The sequence below is a fragment of the Neolamprologus multifasciatus genome, chromosome 12, assembly GCF_963576455.1.
Source record: "Neolamprologus multifasciatus chromosome 12, fNeoMul1.2, whole genome shotgun sequence".
In the NCBI taxonomy this organism is placed as follows: domain Eukaryota; kingdom Metazoa; phylum Chordata; class Actinopteri; order Cichliformes; family Cichlidae; genus Neolamprologus; species Neolamprologus multifasciatus.
In genome coordinates this window covers 33,500,816-33,515,743 of record NC_140450.1, presented here as the reverse complement: position 1 = coordinate 33,515,743, position 14,928 = coordinate 33,500,816, and the positions used below count along the sequence as shown (strand labels likewise).

General features: G+C 42.8%; 1 protein-coding gene and 1 long non-coding RNA gene across 9 annotated transcripts in view; one reads left to right on the top strand and one right to left on the bottom strand.

Moving 5' to 3' along the window:
- fbrsl1 (fibrosin-like 1) overlaps positions 1 to 14,928 on the top strand; it is a 329,995-nt gene that overhangs the window by 151,119 nt on the left and 163,948 nt on the right. For all 8 annotated transcript variants that reach the window (XM_085179337.1, XM_085179336.1, XM_085179340.1 and 5 more), the window contains exons 3-4: positions 5,604 to 5,699; positions 10,500 to 10,535. In XM_085179337.1, the coding sequence (XP_085035463.1) occupies positions 5,604 to 5,699; positions 10,500 to 10,535 (132 nt within the window). The remainder of the gene's footprint in view (positions 1 to 5,603; positions 5,700 to 10,499; positions 10,536 to 14,928) is intronic.
- The window catches only part of LOC146507369 (uncharacterized), a 255,677-nt gene that overhangs the window by 175,931 nt on the left and 64,818 nt on the right, over positions 1 to 14,928 (bottom strand). The gene's annotated exons all lie outside the window — the stretch shown is intronic.

The window sequence follows — 14,928 nt, the reverse complement described above, 5'->3', positions numbered from 1 at the left end:
TTAAGATGCTGGAGGGCCTTTTGAAGATAATTAAAGAGCACAGAGCAGCTGCCTCCAGAGATGGACTGCAGACATGTTCAATACCGAGACTAATGGAGCTAATTTCCAGTACATTATTCATGTAAAACACAGGCCAGCTAAGTGAAGCTGTGTTTTTCATCCTATTTTTCTTCTCTGTAGTCTTAAGTCATCTCCTCAGTCTCACTCACACACACATTACTGCATCCTTTTCAGATATGGGATACGTAGCATTGTTGTTTGCTCATTGTTGGTTTCATTAACTCTGTCGTCTGGAATTCAGATGCTGGTCATTTCTATGTTAATGGTCTTAATGGCGTCATTCAGATGCAATCACGAGAGTGACAGAGAGAGGCAGGTTGCATTTGCAATTTTTAGATGGTTTGGGCGTCTGACAAGGATGCTGGGTCGTCTAGGTGAGATGATGCAGGGATGTCCTACAGGAAGGAGGCCACGCTGGAGGAGACTATATCTCTGCGGGTCTAGGAACGTTTCAGTGTACTCCTGGATAAAGTGGAGGAGGTGGCTGGGGAGATGGGGGTGTGGGATCTCTGCTTAGCTAGCTTCCCCTACACCTAGCCCTAGATAAGTGGAAGAAAACGGATGGATGGAAAATACTCAAGTCAAGTTTAAAATCACTTTTGAATGATTAGTTATCCCTGTAAATGTAGAATTTATAGTCAAGACTCACGAGCTGCTCGTTTGGTATTAACGTTATATGATATTGTGCTAATACAGCCCTGCATCAAATGACCAGTGATGGTTATAACAGCATTACAAGTAACGGCGTTATTAACGGCGTTACTTTTTTCAGTAACGAGTAATCTAACTAATTACTATTCCTATCGTTACAACGCCGTTACAGTTACTAACAAGAAGATGCGGTCACGTTACTATTTTTCAACAAACAGACGGTTGAAGCTGTGTTCAGTTTACTGCATCTTATATCAGTTGCACAGAAGTAGCTGTAAGTAATCTGTAAGTAAGACAATCACATTCTGGCAAAACACCTGGAGCTAAGGGGGCAAAACAATCGCATGAGTGCTGCTGTTTGACTGAGGAAGAATAATTTTTTTAATTGTGTTGATAGGCCACGTAAAACCATGATGTAGATGATAAACATCATCTCAATAGTTTCGTCTCATTTAGCATCTAAGGACAGCGCAGCGAGCACTCTCTGAGCAAAAAATAAAAAAACTAAACAAAAAAACGTCCTTTTGTGTTGAGAAATAAATATAATATATAAATAGTTTGAAATGGTTATAAAAAAAAGAGGCTAAAAGGTAAATAGCTGCAAATAACTTTGTTGTTTGCAAAACTTGTGCATATGATTTTAAAATTGACAATTTATATTTGCATTTAAAGTTATGAAATTTGATTCATTAAACATGTTTGCGATGGTTGCAGTAAAAAGTATAACTGTTTCTACTCGGAGTTTATGTTTTTTCTGTGATTTTAGATCAGTTGTGTTAATACGGTGTGTCAAAATGAAAACATAACCGTAAATTCAGAAACGTGAGGTTGTGCTGAAAAGAATGACACCAAACAAGCCAAATAAATAGTTTTTAAAGGTTAAATGTGGAGGAAACATCAAAAGTGGTTAAAAATGGCCAGTTATACCCTGGAGCCCAGAGGGTTAAACTTTTTTTTTAAGTAACACAATAGTTACTTTTCAAGTAATTAATTACTTTTAGAATCTTGTAACTTTTTGAAGAAGTAACTAGTAACTATAATTAATTACTTTTTCAGCTAGTCTCTATTACATGTCTGTGCTCACAGTTTCTACACACTTCACACAGCATCACAATAAGAACATTTAGTTGCTGCTACAGCCTGATTAGCCTTCCCCTAATACTGTCTGGAACAAACCTAAATAAAGTTTATTTTCACAAAAACACAGTGATAACAGTGTTTTCTCTGTTTTGCCCAGAGTGGATTTTAAAGACATCATTTAGGAATAGAGAATAGTTATAACCTTGGACTTTGTCACCACTTGCAAGCAGTTGAATTTTAGCAAAGACAATTAGTCCCATTGTCAAGCTTACTAACTTGTCCTTTAACATTAATGAGTATACAACAAAAGAAAAGGGGGGAAAAAACATGAAAGCTATATAGCTGGGAGTTTAGGGCCAATTAAGCACCTCCCCAGACAGGAAATTAGTCCCTCACTTAATCACAGGCAGTCCAAGCTGCCAATCCCTTGTCAGAGTTGGTGAATTCCTGCCTAGATCAATTGCTATCCCATGCAATTGAACAGCAGGTTGGGGAACGGTCTTTGCACGCTACATCATTAACCTAGGTGCCTAATTAGAAGCTGTGTTTTGATCAATAGCCAAATTGATTGCTGACTGGGAAATGTAACCCCAAAGTCCCTGAGGAGACGGAAGCACTTTGGGCACTTTGGGAATGTGTCAGCAACGCTGATGCTGAGTAAACAAAGTATTCAGCGCCAGCACTTGACAGCAACACAACTGTGGCTGTACCTCGACGTTCCGCCTCTACTGACGTGCTCGCCTCCCTGCCAAGGAGGATTGCTCTGTTTGCGCTCTCCTTGAGAGGAGGAAATCAAAAGGGCCACCATCTATTTTGAGATTCAAGGAGTGATTAGGCTGACAGCTAGTTGAGAGAGAGCGAGAGAGACCGAGGGAGAGGCGGGTAGAGGTGGAAGTCAAACCTAATTAGGCCCACCTGCCAGGTCTCTCTTCCTTCCATTTCTACACCCTGATTGCTAGGCGGCAGCTCCCCCCCACTGCTCCTCCATGCTCACCCCACCCTACCCCTATCCTGTCACTATTGACCTCAGCACACTGCTAATGCCCCTTGGCCAATCAGCATGCTTGCCCTGGCGGCAGCAGGGTAATTAAAAGGGAATTGTGTCTACTTGGCTTGTGAGCTGGTGGGCACAAGGGTAGACAAACATTCTCTCTCTCTCTGCCGCCCTGCCTCCCTCCCTCTCTCCCAGCCAGGTGGTACCGTACAGGACCTGTCAGATTAGCTGATGACCCTTTTAATTCTAGCCCAGCCGGGGGCCATAATTGATATTTACCGGGAAAGGTTAATTGTAGCAGTGATCTGCTTAAATTACAGTGGAGATCAGGAGACCGGGGCCAGACACCATACTTGCCACCGGGGGAGCTGCTACACGCAAACTGCTAGTCAAATGGATTACACCCCGCGGCCATTGCTGCTGTACTCCAAGGTGGGGAAGCAGCACGGGACATTGTGATTGGCTGATGCTGCAGCAGCACAGAGTCTTCCTTGCTTAGCTCTCCAACCTCCCATCTGGCTGGGAATTTGGTTGCACACCAACTGTGGGACTTGATGGCCTACAATAAAGCAAACCGTCCATGTTAGCATTGGGGCTGTCATGTTTTGGTTTCGCCATGATTTTACATTAAATCAACTTTTATTTGATATTCTGTATGTGCTAAACAGGAAGTTTCTTTTCTCTAAAATGTTATACACATGTCAACATTGTCTGCAGTATTATCTACTCATGTTACCTCTACGTTTTTGCTTGGTCTTTCTGGCCTTTCAAAGTTAGCTTATGGAGCTTTTAGAGCTAACTGAGGAACTGGGCTGGACTGGAATTTTAGTCCACCTCCCTCCCTCACATTATCTAATGTACAGTATGTGATCAAGAAGGAAATGTTATTTCACTCAAGCTGAACTATGCTGACTAGACTTATAGTTAAATAAATCAGTCAAACTCAACACGGAGCAACTGAATTTGCACTGATCCCTTAAATTAAGTAAACCCAGCACAGTTGTGTTTACTTAATTTGCACTGCTGCATTACCCACGCTGGCTGGTGCCACCAGCACCTGCTGATTGAGGTTTTTTTTGTTCCAGGTGTTTTTGTTGCAGCCAGTTCGATTTTGCATTTAACCAAAGTATAAACTGACTCTCACACACTCATTGTGTTTCCTTTGAAAGACTGTGTTCCATGGTCAGTTGAACTCATTTTTATTCACTTGTGCTTTACATAGTCACCTGGTTCAAAGTACGTTCGACTAAGTTAGAGGAAATAACATGAGCTGGAATATAAGACACAGTTTAACAGACTTGTTATAAATGATTAAAAAAACTTCCACTTCCACTGCTGGGTGCAGTTTGACAGGAAACCAAGTGAATGAAAAAGTATTTTAACCCTTTAAAGCCGGTCAGAGCGGCACGCTCCGTTTTGCGTAACTATTTTTAAATCCCGGTAGCTCTGCAACCACGTAAGATGGCGCAATAATTTTTTTTGCATATGAAACCGGAGGAGTTGTACTTACATCTGATGCCATCAGCTTGTCCTCGGTCACAGTTTCCTTCCACATATAGCTTTGCAAAGACTGCATAAAAAGCGCTTGCAGCAACAAAAACATAATATTCCAGAAACACGCTTTGCCGATCCGATCAGCTGTTTGTAACACTTCCTACGTCCATCAGCGTGAACTATCGCATGTCTGCCATGACCTGCCCGAAACCGGAAGTGACGCAGAAATGTAGTTTTTTTTTTATCATCAGGGCCTTATGAGCCTATACTGGTGTTTTTAAAAGTTATGTTTGACTTTATGACTTTCTGTGTCGTTTCTGGGATGCTTAGGACTCATATTGCACTGCTGGAAATAGTTTATTTTGATGCATATGCTGGGGTTTTTTTTTGCAAATTTGCATTATAATATTTATTTTCGTTTTTCCTGCAGTATATAAAAATTGGTGTATTTCAAAAATAAAACTATGAAGAGACTCAAAATAAATTTCCTGTGGTGGGAAACTAGTTTGTGCAACTTTTTGTATTTACAGTTTCTCTTAAATTTCTCTAACTAGAAATATATGTTAAAAGATTTTCAACTTTTTTGTAGTTTATTGCACTTTTTTGCAATTTATGTAATTGCTATGCACTTAATGTATACATATTATTAAAATTTAGGCTGTAATGGTTGTATTGATGTATAGCAACTTGAAATGCTTCCAAAAATGGCTCTACAGCATGTAAAAATATAATATAAGCTCTGGCGGACTTGGTTCTATGGTAGGTCTTAAAGGGTTTATAAATTTCACATATTTGCAGGTAGATCAGAGTTCTGCTATTCTTTTCTCATGTACCATTGTGTGCAGTGTATTTTTTTTTTTTTTTACTTTGGTCTTCTTTCCAATTATTGTGTTTGTGTGTCATTTCTGTCAGTCAGATATAAAGTTGGCTAATGCACAACTAAAATCTTTCTAGCGTGATTAAATGTTTGGTGTTATTAGATCTTGTTGCATGGGCTGACACTGAACTGGAAAATGCAGCGATAGAAGGCAATCAGCAATCAACAACCCAGCCTTCTGTACAAGTTTAGATGGCATGAATATTAATAGAGGTTTCTATAGTTTGTTGCATTACATAAAGTAGGCGAGACTAAAATGTGCGCCCACCACAGTTATGAAGTACACTTAGCTCTCAACAAGATGGTTTTAAATTGTTGTTTTTTCTCTGGTTTGTGTAAATATTTCAGTCTTCTTCTCTTTGCCATCTTGTTTTAGCAAAAAGCTGTTGCAGCTTTCAAATTTGTTTCTAAAACGTCTGATGGCATCATGTCTTGTGTGTTCTGCAGATCAAACCTTTGGCTCTTCATCCAGTCAAAGTTGGCGAGGACGAGACTGAACTCAGTCGACCACACAGGAGCAACTCCAAAGAGCAGCTCAGTGAGGTGAGTCCACAGACGAGACCCAAACTCTAATCTCAGATAGCCTCTTTGTGTTGGGGAGAATGCTAGTTGGTTAATATGTCTCTGAAGGTTCTCGGTCATCCAGGTCATCGTAGGCTAAGCAGCTCGGAAAGCTTCTGCACCAAAACTTAAAGAAGTCCAGATGCTTTTCTTTCCAAGCTCCTGAGGGTAGTTGGTTAAAAGCACATAGAAAGGACTGGTCACACAATGTCACCTAGTTTACTTGCCATTACGTGAAGCGTGACCAGTTAAATTTAAACATAACCAGGTTCAGGTGTGGGTCGACTTCACCAACCCCAGAACGGAACGAGTTAAAGGAACGGTTCCAATTATCCCTGCGCCCGCATCCATATGCCAGCCCATTTAGAAGATGAGTAGGTGGCAAAGCAAAATGGGAACCAGACATTGGTTCAGCATAAGGGATGAAATAATGCAATTTAAATACAGGCGAAGTAATGAGAATTTATGCAAAATCCCAAGCAGCTCATTTGAAATGAATGTAGAAATATGCTTCCTAACTAATGCCTGTCAAGCAGGCCTCCCAAACCTAACTAAATTCAATCAGACTGTTCATTTAGCTGACTAAAGCAGGAGGAGCGAGAGGAAGAAGGAGAAGAAAAATGTGCAGCTTCCTTTTCCAGCAGGGTTGAAATGATGGGAAGGAAAAAGATTTAAAAGAACTTATTAAATACATTGTTTTAAGTTATTCATATTTCCAACCGAAAATCCAGTCTCATGAAAAAAAACAGGCTAATTTTTTCCTATCTTCATTTTCTTTTTTCTAAGCCTCGCTGCTCAGTTTCTCCCATGCATCACCCCCTCCGCACTGTTTTTCTTGAATTTGTGTAAAAGGCTGTCTTTTAATGAAAAAGTCAGGAGGAAGAGGCGGGCTTGTCAGATAAAAGCCCAACGCTTGTTGACAGCTCTGACAGGGATATGCGACAAGCACTAAGAAGGAGGGGGCATGAACGAAGGGGGGCGGTGGAAGTGGTGGTGCTTGGTGTAATGGCGAGGGGTGGGGGGGAGAACACGGTTGAAAATTGCACGCTGTAATCGGCGACGGTGTTAGATGTGGCATGTCTCTCTAATCTGCTGCCAAATAAATGGTGCACAGACGTTGATCGCTGTAGCCACGCCATCTATATCAATCCATCTCTCCTCCTCTGCCTGTCTTTATCTTTCTTCTTCTCCTTCCATCTTTTCGTGCGTGTTTCTTCGCTGGCTGTATTCCACCCGGTGAAGGCCTGGATGTGACACGCAGCGTGTTATTGTCTCCCTTATATTTCTTACTTTTTCAGCTCCATGAAATCTCCACCACCGCACTGAGAGCTCTGCTAATTTTCATAAAATACGCTCCACCACATCAAAGTGGTTCCCCAGCTTTAAGAGCTCTTAACTAATGATGCCGCATTGGCAACAAGTAAAATGGATTTCTCTTGTCTTACCGCCAAAGGAAACGGAGACAAATGCGACATGCGGACGCACCCGCCTGCCTGTAAAAACAGTCATGCATCAATTTGTGAGCAGGGGGTAAAAAAAAAAAGAGAAAAAAATGCAGGGGATGCTGTTTGTTCATTGCCATGGTCGGGTCTTTATCTGTTTATTTTGACTAGGTAATTGTGCCTGCAGTGCAGTAGGGCCCCTGCACTAAGCCACGCAGGGATTAGGGAAATGTGAGGTGGAGAGGGGGTGGGTTCCACTGTAACTGTGTCCTGCAGAGGAGGGGGTGGCAGTTGTGCTGCTGTCGGGGTCTCGAAAACCAAACCGTATTCACCAACATATCCACCCACATGCACCCAAACCCACCCACCCACCTTATTTTCCAGCCACAGAGGGCATACGTGTCCACATCCTTTCTCTTATTATTGTCCAACTAGAGGTGACTGGCCCGCCTCCTGGCCTTCATGCAACGGTAAAAAACCAATAGTCTGGGTTAGGAGAAGATGGACAGGACCCTCCCCTTTTAACGCCATGTTTTTCTTTCTTTCTTTCTTTCTTTTTTTTTTGCAGGAAGAGTGGAGGAGGGGGCGTGGAAATTGGGAGAGGATAAGGGGGTGGATTTAGTAACATTTTTCTTCTCTGGGGCTGTTTAGTTAACCCTTAAATGCCGCCAGCATCCGCCCCCATCTCTTTCGCCACCAACCACCATCGCCACCACACACATACTTGTCCTACTCCCTCCCCCAACACTCTCTCTCTCTGGGGCGGGTTCTTAAATCCTTTTGAAGTCCTAAGCACTGCAGAAATCCATTGAGAGCCATGTATAATGGCTTTTAAGAGAGAGTGTTTAGCTGTATGCCGACCCTATGGCTTATGAACCACTGGCGTTTTAATGGATCCCCCTTTCCCTCCCCTCTTTTTCTCCCTTCACCAGCACTAAATCCAATGGATTGTCCCTCATTATCATTTAAATAAGCCTCTCTTTCTACTCAGAATGCTGCAAGTTGAATGAACTCGACATAGTAAGGCTAATTCCAAATGGCCTTGGCCTCACTCCACCTATGCACATATGCACTTACGCACACAAACACATGAACATACACACATTTTAACACACTCACAACACGCACACATATAAACAACAGACCGCATTTTCCTTGAAACACACTTTTGGCCTCCTCGCTGGTTGCGGTAGTGAGGATAGCAGAAAGGTTGAGCAGAGTGGGAATAGCCTTTTGATTCCCACAGAGCCTACTTTCCGGTTCGCAGCAGGACTCCTCCCTAATCGTCACCACAGGAGCCGTCCTGCAAATCAGAGGGGCACACAGGCGTTGACAAGGGCTGATGCTTTGAGCAGGTGTGGGAGAATGGATGAGGGACATTGCGAGGGTGCAAAACAAGGGAGGCAGTGGCGGCGAAGGTGTGGGGGAGGTCGTTTTGGATTGAAGGTGGACCTATGGATGAAATTGGTCTAGCAGAAAAGTCTCCTCCAGAGACCAGGGGGGAGAAATTGCCAATCTAGACAGAGGAATAAAAGCAGTGAAAAGTGGAAGTGGAGGGAGGGATTTTGAGATTGGTATTCGTGCTGGGCGCTGACAGACAGAGCAAGAGAACAGAACAAAACCAAGCCTTTTCTGCCTCCATACTGCTCTTGTTCAGTATTTAGAGGACTGCATTAGAAGGCACGGGAGTTAAATGGGCCGAAACACGTCCCTTACTGCATAAAGAGATATTTATCCTGAATAAAAAAGGGACAGATAAAACACAGGCAAGTAAAAGACCTCATAAAATTGATGGGCACTGTGTATAATTTTTACACTTTGTAATATCTTTCTTTTGTAACTCTGTCCACTATCACAAGAATGTTAGCATCATCAAAAGATGATGTTCCAGTGTGCAGTTACCCTGATGACTCTTTGCTCATAGAGCTTTATATATAAGACATGTTATTTAAATGGGTGACAAATCTAGTGATGGGAATTCGTGACCTCATCGTGACATCGTGAGGTTACAAATCACTGTTGTCTAGCAACAGGGAGAAGGCCCTGAAAAGAGACCATCCCTCATTCAAACACCCGCCAAATCTGAAGCTGCTTAGAAGAAAAGTTGATAGAAACGTAAAGAACACACCGATGCATGGATTCCTTTATTATTAGTGAGTGGTGAGAGGTCAAGGATGATGACATAGAACGGGCCTCACCCTAACCTGCAGGACCCCACAATGACACCTTCCCAACAAGTTCGAACCAGTACACCCAGAATCTCACTGTTGTATTTACACAGATGTGGACCGTTGGACTACAATCATGTTTTCCACGGTGTATTTGTAGTATGGGACTTTTTGTTTTTAGACCAGCTACCCCTGTTGTTCAGAACAGAATGAATGGTAGCAAAGTGAGCAGGTGTGGGGTGCATGGTAGCACCCCACAATGACACCTTCCCAACAAGTTCGGACCAGTACACCCAGAATCTCACTGTTGTATTTACACAGATGTGGACCATTGGACTACAATCATGTTTTCCACGGTGTATTTGTAGTATGGGACTTTTTGTTTTTAGACCAGCTACCCCTGTTGTTCAGAACAGAATGAATGGTAGCAAAGTGAGCAGGCGTGGGGTGCATGGTAGCACCCCACAATGACACCTTCCCAACAAGTTCGTGTCGGACCTGATAGACTGTTGTTGAGAAATTCAAACAACACACATGCATACAGAGATTTCTTGATTTATTATAGAGATGAACATGGTGGGAACACTGAAAATGTTAGGCTATGAAAGATTATGATTTTGGAAATTAGCTCTTATTGTTATGCACCATATTTACCGATGGTGAAATATCTGCCCAGTCATCCAAAGAATGCTTGTTGTGATGCTCTTCCTAATCTAAAGAGTTTTTTAGCACTAAACAGACACTTAAAATCTTCAGCTATAAAATAATTCCTGTATCAAATTGTTTTTTAATTTGTCTCCTGATGAAGGTGATGGAGTCCCTCTCATTCGTCTGTTGACGTCTCTGGGAACTAAATTCAAACCAATAAATGATACTTAATTTTCACATGTAGCACTGCAGCACATTATGAGGACAGACCAGTACACCCAGAATCTCACTGTTGTATTTACACAGATGTGGACCATTGGACTACTTTTTGTTTTTAGACCAGCTACCCCTGTTGTTCAGAACAGAATGAATGGTAACAAAGTGAGCAGGCGTGGGGTGCATGGTAGGGCGGGTAAAAGGTTAATGTGAATACTGATATTAAAGCTACGCTGCTTCATCATGTCAGCGTGAGCGAGTGAAACACTCCTTAAAGGTCATCCCTGTTCTCCTCTCTCTCCCTACAGAGTTCCACTCACTCGCTGTCAGGCCGTGGCTACTCGGTAAGTGACATTTTCATGCTTCATAGCTTTACGGCAGAATTACAATCTCCAACGACCCGCTTTATGGCCCCGGCGCTCGACATTTTAATTATGTTAAATAGAGTAATGGAGAAATCATGATATTAGGAACATTAATTCTGGCTGACTGACTGATTAAATTGCAGGAAGGTGTCCTATGCTACCTTGGCAAAAAGGGCCTCGTTTTATTGGCATTGATCAGCGCTGTTCGCCTGAGCTGCAATTTCGATGTCAGAGTTTTATATCTTCCTCCAGTGACTGTCAGTGACGGATGTTTCTGCTCACACATATGAAAAAATGCTTAAAAAGACTTTTGCTTTTGTGCTATAAATTCATTTTTCACTGCAGGAAGGCTGCATGTATGCATGTTACAGGGAAAACTGTCCCGTGGACTTTTGGAAGTGACTGTGCACTAATAAGAGGTAGTTAGAGACTTATTTTTTAATCTTGGAACATGTCGCCTGTTCAAGGTAAAGTTGCCCAAGAGGATTATTTAGTGCCACCTAAGAAAACATCAGCTCAAACCTTTTGAACATAAACTAGCTCACAAATTGTCACTACAGGACTATTTTTATCACCTGAAAGCATCTGTTGCCTTGCCCCAGTGCATTCTCGAACCGTGAATTTGTGTTCTTCCCCTCCCATTGTTTCAATGATGTGTGTAGTCTCTGGATAATACAGACAAGCGGTCGTCCTTTATGTCCTTTCCTTAAAGGGAAACTCATAAGAAGAACGTTGTTTAAAGTGTGCTACTTTTAGCTGATGAGTGGCATATGGCAGTTCTCATTGTAGCTTGGAAGCAATCATCTCGGCAAACAAAACAACTATAAATGGTTTGTCAGCCTTAATCTGCCTCAAAGGACTACAGTTAAAGCACTGAACAAAGCTCAACTTCAGAAGACATTGATCTCTGTGCGATCTTCTTTTTTATTTTGTTTTAATAGAACATGTCACATTCCTTTTCCCCAGTGGCTGCATGCTCACAGATGGATGAAAACAAACAAGACCTTCCAAAAAAGCTTGTGGAGCCCTTTGGCTCGAGCTGTCAGTTTGAGTCGGCAGGGAACGAGGCCCTCTCTTTATCTGAAAGGAAGAAGGAGGGGATCAGAGAGACAGAGGGAGAGAGAGAGGGCAAAAATGGAGGTGGAGTTGGCGTGGAGGTGGTTGTGTGGGAGGCAGGGGCATTGTGCAAGCAAAGGAAAGTCCAGTAACGAGGGCAGGAAGTTTCGTGTTGTCTGGCTCCCCACTCCAGCTATCCAGTGGTGCTATCTGCAGCGTTTCTAGCCTACAGGCACCTCCTGGGTACTGAGCTCTGACTCTCAATCTGCTCTGCTGCTGGGTCTGCATGATTTCTGGGGTTTGCTTATCTGTGAGTGCTTCGGGCTTTATAGCATGATGGTTTGGAAGGAGAGGCATGGGGTGCGAGGTCAGGGGGCTTTGGGGAACTGCCAGCAGAGACTGAGTGGATATGGGAGGAGGAGGAGTAGGGCGAGGAAAAGACCAGGGGCTTGATATAGTGTTATAGCTGGAAAAAAAAGAGGCTACGTATGTGGGCGGAGGCCTGGTTATGAGTAGGGGAGGGTCAATGAGGCTAGCTCAAAGGCAACTTTGCGCTACTGGCCGCTGATAGCACGGAAGAGCTATCTAATAGTTGGCCTCTGGCGGTCATCGCTATCTGCTTTTTTGCTCCTCCACAAAAAAACTCAAGCTGGTGTACACGGTCCGGTTATCGGTCACAAGTCACTAAGATTTAATAAAGTGAATCTTTCCTGACAGTTTGTCTTTTACTTCTATCGGAGATGCTTGTTTATGCTTCCATATGTCTTTCTGGAATATTCCCTTTCTGGAATTAGTGGAATTGCAAAGCGCTTTGAGGGCCCCGAAAAGCGCTATATAAATGCAATCCATTATTATTATTATTATTATTATTTCTTCTTATGTTGCCTGTAAGGCTTGAATGGCCTCGACTGATTGGTTTAGAGAAGAACGTAGAGGACGTTCCTGCATTTTAGTGCCAGACTCATGCATAAGGAGTGTTTTGGATATGCCAAATACCTTAATGCTCTCTTTAAATGCTTTGGTTGTTGCTTACAAAACACATTAGCTGTTGGTTTAATTGTACTAACTGTGTTTTTGTAAACGGAAATCTTAAGACACAGGTTTTCACATTGGTATGATATTTTTTTAAATCTATTTTTCAGATAAAACTTAAAGAAAAATGGAAGAGTAAGAAGTAAATAATATCACATGGCTAAATGATACCAATAAATGTCTTTACCTAGTGGAGCAAAACACTGCACGTTTTCTAAGTCGTGCATTTTTTCATGCAATTTCTAGTTGATAAGGGAAACGGGAACATACCTTCTTTATATGCACACAGCACAAACTACACAACACAAACAGACAGTAGCATTTAGCTTCGTAATAAAACTATTAAAAGTTAACTATTAATCTGAACAGAATTTGTTTATCCAGTTGATGCATTTGAAAGACAGGCAGTCTTGCAAAGGCTGCACCTGTCCTGCTAAAACCCACAACCCTCTGTCCCACCCATCGCATTTCAGGGTGAGGATTAATCTCCGGAGCATTGAGTCCAGCATTGATATGTAGCAGCAGGAATGGGACTTGCTATCTATCTCGCTGTGGAAGACTGGATATGGAATTGTTTATCAGTCCAACTCTCTTCTGTCTGCTTAGTGCAGGCTTCATTATAGCCCCGGCTATGTTTGGGAGACGAAATCTGTTCCTTGTTTCCGGTGCTGCAACCTGATTGTTGTTCCAGTGGAGATGGGTCTGGGCTCTGGCGATTTATCATCCTCTCAGGGGCTCCTCGATAAAGAGTCCAACATCTGCACCTGAGAGATACGTGCTGCAAGAAACGGGAAAATGTCAAAAAAAAATCTCACTTCAACGATCCGCCCAGCCTGTCATTACCCCTGGGTTACATATATTGTCTGGAGGGGGAGATGTTGTAGCTAAGCCCAAGAAGACAACACGCCGCTCTTTTCTTCCAGATGAAGTGATTAAGCGCCAGTCACCCACCCCATGTCTTTTGAAACCACCCAAGGCCAAGCCACAGCTCATGTTTTCTTTGACGATAAATCCATGCAGGTTTTGTCTGCGACAGTATAATCTAACTAGTCTGTATTGGGAGGGTTTATCTCCGCTACGTCAGAGAGTCAAACCTTAGCTGAAGTGTATTTGGAGCTCTCAGACACACCCGTTCTTCATTTCCCCGTGCTCAGGTTGTCATAATCATATTTAACGCTAAATGAGTACACTCTAAACAGAGCGGTCTCAGTCATGTGTGCATTCTTAAACAATCTTGTTTTAATTGATTTGGCATTCACGACCTCCACGTTGTGACAAATGCACTTGTTTGTCTGAGTGACGAGAGCTTATCGCAAGATCTCTATCAAATACAAGGATTATGTCACTTAATTACAGCAGGAGCCATTAAAAGCTCCATGTTTTATTTAACAGAGTAAAACAGATTTGCTGGATTTGATGCTAAACACAGCAACTCAAAGGAAATTGGGTGTAAATTATAGCTTGAATTTAATTTTTGAAACGAGATTTTTTTGTTAATATACTCTGGCGTCTTCACCTGCAGTAGATGGAGCATCTTGTCTGTCTCTTTGTACATAACTCTCCCTGCCGCCTCTTTCCAGTGGGGTGTGCAGGTCTCTCCATACCACTGGCTCTGCACATGGTGAAAATTAGTGAAGGAAACCAAGAGCCCAGCAGGAGTGGGCTGGGGCCCTGACATTCTATTGGCCTTGGGGTGGGGCGCTGCCTGTCAGTGGTCGCTCTATGAGGGCTGTCCGCCTTAAAAAATCTATTTGTTTATCCCCGTGTGCGGTCCGGCTTCAGATCCTGGGCCCCGCTGCTCTCTACGCACCAGGGACCTGGGCTGTTGCCGCTAGCAACAGATAAAAATTGCTGTTAACCACAGCAGGGCCCACAACACATCAATCAACCGGTCTGATAAAGGCTGCAGGCTTCTTGGGCCCCGGCTGAATGGTGCAGTTGAAAATCCTTTTCCAGTGGCTGAGCACACAGAGCCGTGATGATAGAGGCCCGCTATCATTCAGAGTCGAGGAGGGAAACTTCATTTTCAGCAGTGCAGTTCGGCTTTTTTAAAGGAGACGCTTTAAAATGGCACCAAACAAAAACGGAAGCGGTCATTTAAATAAAAAAGCCACACTGTGAATTAGTGTTGACTGGGCTTAACGTTTTTATAAAAATGTAAAAGACGGCACAGTTTAGTTGTTTGTGTGAACTCTTAATTGCTCTCAAAGCCGCCTAAAAGTTGGGACATTCGGCTTCACAAAGTTCCACATACCCCATTCGTTAAGGCTGAATTGAGGCCAAG